This window comes from Arachis duranensis, chromosome 2 (assembly GCF_000817695.3).
Source record: "Arachis duranensis cultivar V14167 chromosome 2, aradu.V14167.gnm2.J7QH, whole genome shotgun sequence".
In the NCBI taxonomy this organism is placed as follows: Eukaryota; Viridiplantae; Streptophyta; class Magnoliopsida; order Fabales; family Fabaceae; genus Arachis; species Arachis duranensis.
The window spans coordinates 84,947,600-84,950,046 of record NC_029773.3 but is presented as its reverse complement, the minus strand read 5'-3'; the positions used below and the strand labels follow the sequence as shown (position 1 = coordinate 84,950,046).

General features: G+C 25.3%; 1 protein-coding gene across 1 annotated transcript in view; it reads right to left on the bottom strand.

Moving 5' to 3' along the window:
- Window positions 1-6: 6 nt before the first annotated feature.
- LOC110278264 (putative expansin-B2) overlaps window positions 7-2,447 on the bottom strand; it is a 26,044-nt gene continuing 23,603 nt past the window's right edge. The window contains exon 4 of the mRNA XM_052257928.1: window positions 7-381. Coding sequence (XP_052113888.1) covers window positions 51-381 — 331 coding nt within the window. The 3' untranslated portion in view covers window positions 7-50. The remainder of the gene's footprint in view (window positions 382-2,447) is intronic.

The following is a 2,447-nucleotide window of genomic DNA, read 5'->3' as shown; positions in this document are numbered from 1 at the left end:
GACTATTATTTATAAATAGAAATATAATAAAATTTTCTAGTAAGTGTCTTCTAGAAATTTGTCTTTGATTGATAAAGTTGACCAATCTTCCAATCAACTGGGATGATATTAGGAAGTTGAATGGTCTTTCCTTTGGTGCCATTGGAATAACGTTGAGTGAGCGTTAAAGTCATTGGAGGTTGCAAATTATAACCAGCGAAAAAGAAACTCCATGTTGCACCCCCCACACGAGAAACAGTAAGAAAACTTTGATCACGAACTTCTAAATCAATGTATTCTGCGTCTCCATTTACGTATTCGATTGATGCTTCCATGTAAGTTGGTGGTCTAGAGTTTTCACCGATCCTCACTGCTATAGAATTCCCAAATGAGCATGAAACCCTAAAACACACAACACAAATTAAAATTAGCACTACAATATATATATTATTTCTGAATGGTTTGAAATGCAAAGATAGAAATATTGCATTTTTTATTTTTATTATATTGGTCTAAATCTCTTGATGATATATTTCTTATGATGCAATAATTTTTTTGGATTTGTGTCTTTATTTATTTTATATATATTTTTTGAATTCTACAGATATAATAACATTATAACATTTTAGATTTGTCGATCATACAAATTTTGATATTATGTTACAAAATCATTCTTCTAAAAAATTTAACGCGACAACATATATGAATAGTTATATTTCTAATATTTTAATTTGGTGACCAAGACCAATAACTTTTAATCTAATTAATGGTTATATTTTGGAATTTATTGGAATGATTATATATTTAAAATATATTAGATTTTGTTTGTAAATCGTGATGACTAAAATGGATCACTCTAATTTTATTAGTGCTTATTAAAATTTAAAATTAAATGAATTCTTATCTAATTCTTCGAATTTTATGGAATCTGAAAAACAAGCAAGTTAATTAAAATTCAAGGAGAATCGAAAATCAATTCAATTTTATTTTAACACAAAGAAAAAGAAACATCCCAAAATAATCTTAAACAATTCATGCTTTAAATGAATTGGTCTCTGACCAAAAAAAAACCTCTAATAATTTTAGAATATTAAACAAATTAATCCTAAACAAAATAAAAAGTCATTAGTTTTTACTTTTTTTAATATAAATGGACTAATTTGTCATTCTGTTAAAACTATTTAAAATTAATTTTTGTTTTAGTTTTTTTTTTTTGGAACTAATAATCTTTGGGAAACATAAATACTTAAGAAGACCAACTTATTGGATTATTATAAAAGATTTAGTTTGAAAATAATAAAATTATTTTCAAAGCATTATACCTTCTGTATTGAAGGTTGACTTGTCCAAGTTTGCGAAGAGTATCTTGTTGACCTGGATTTGCGATGGAAGCAAAAGCGGCGCCACTGAGATTGAAATGGTATCCTGAACACGATGAGCATTCATCACTTACTACCACTGTCACTGGCTTCCCTGAACATGCTGCATTATCTGTGCATTTCACCTATATATCATAATCATCTTTATTTGTTATCATATTTTCCATCATTAATTGAAATGAAAAAAAAAAGAAAAAAAAAAGAAATAGAGAACAATTAGGTTTGATTTGGAATGGTTTTTTGGAAAAGTATTTAATTTATACTGATAAATTAAAAAAAAAACGTACGTGTTTGTAGTTTAATTTCTATAAGTTAAAAATAATTGTAAGAGAGAAATGAATCTTTAGCATGTAGTGAGTAATAAATTGATTAAGAAACAGTTATTCTTTCTTATCTTTTCTCTCTTTTTTTTTTAAGATAATAATTTTAATGCTTAAAAGTTTAGTGGTTAGGTGTGAAATAACATAAAATTTGTATATTTAATATTATTCAAAATATTAATTCGTCTTTTTATACATTTTTATGTACATTGATTTTTTTTTGAAAACTAAAAATAGTAGCTTACTTAGAAAAGATACTTTTGAATTTTTTTTTCTAGTAATTATATTTTTATTAAAATAAATTCTTCAAACATATCTGAAAATATAAAAGAAAACAGGGTAGTTTTTATGGAAAATTAAAGCAAATAAATGTACCTCATAACAAGAACCACATCCATAGCCTTTGCGAAAAATAAAACTACCAGCAGCCGCGGTCAATTTAGAGATTGGAGGACTCTCCACAGTTTTACCATAATTACATGCACCACCTGCACATAATTACCTTAATATCATCAAACAAATTAATTAATTAATTAATTAATCTCTAATATATAGAGATTAGTTTGATTGAGTCTCTCGCACGAATATTTTGCTAAGTTGTCGTATTTAATTGAATGTTCAGATATATTTTGACATAATATTCGACATACGTATTTTTTTGTATTTAAAATATGTCTTAATAAAAAATATAAAATATTTGTTCAGATATAACACCTTTAAATATTATATATCCAACTTTTATCCTTAATATATATTTTTGAAATAAAAT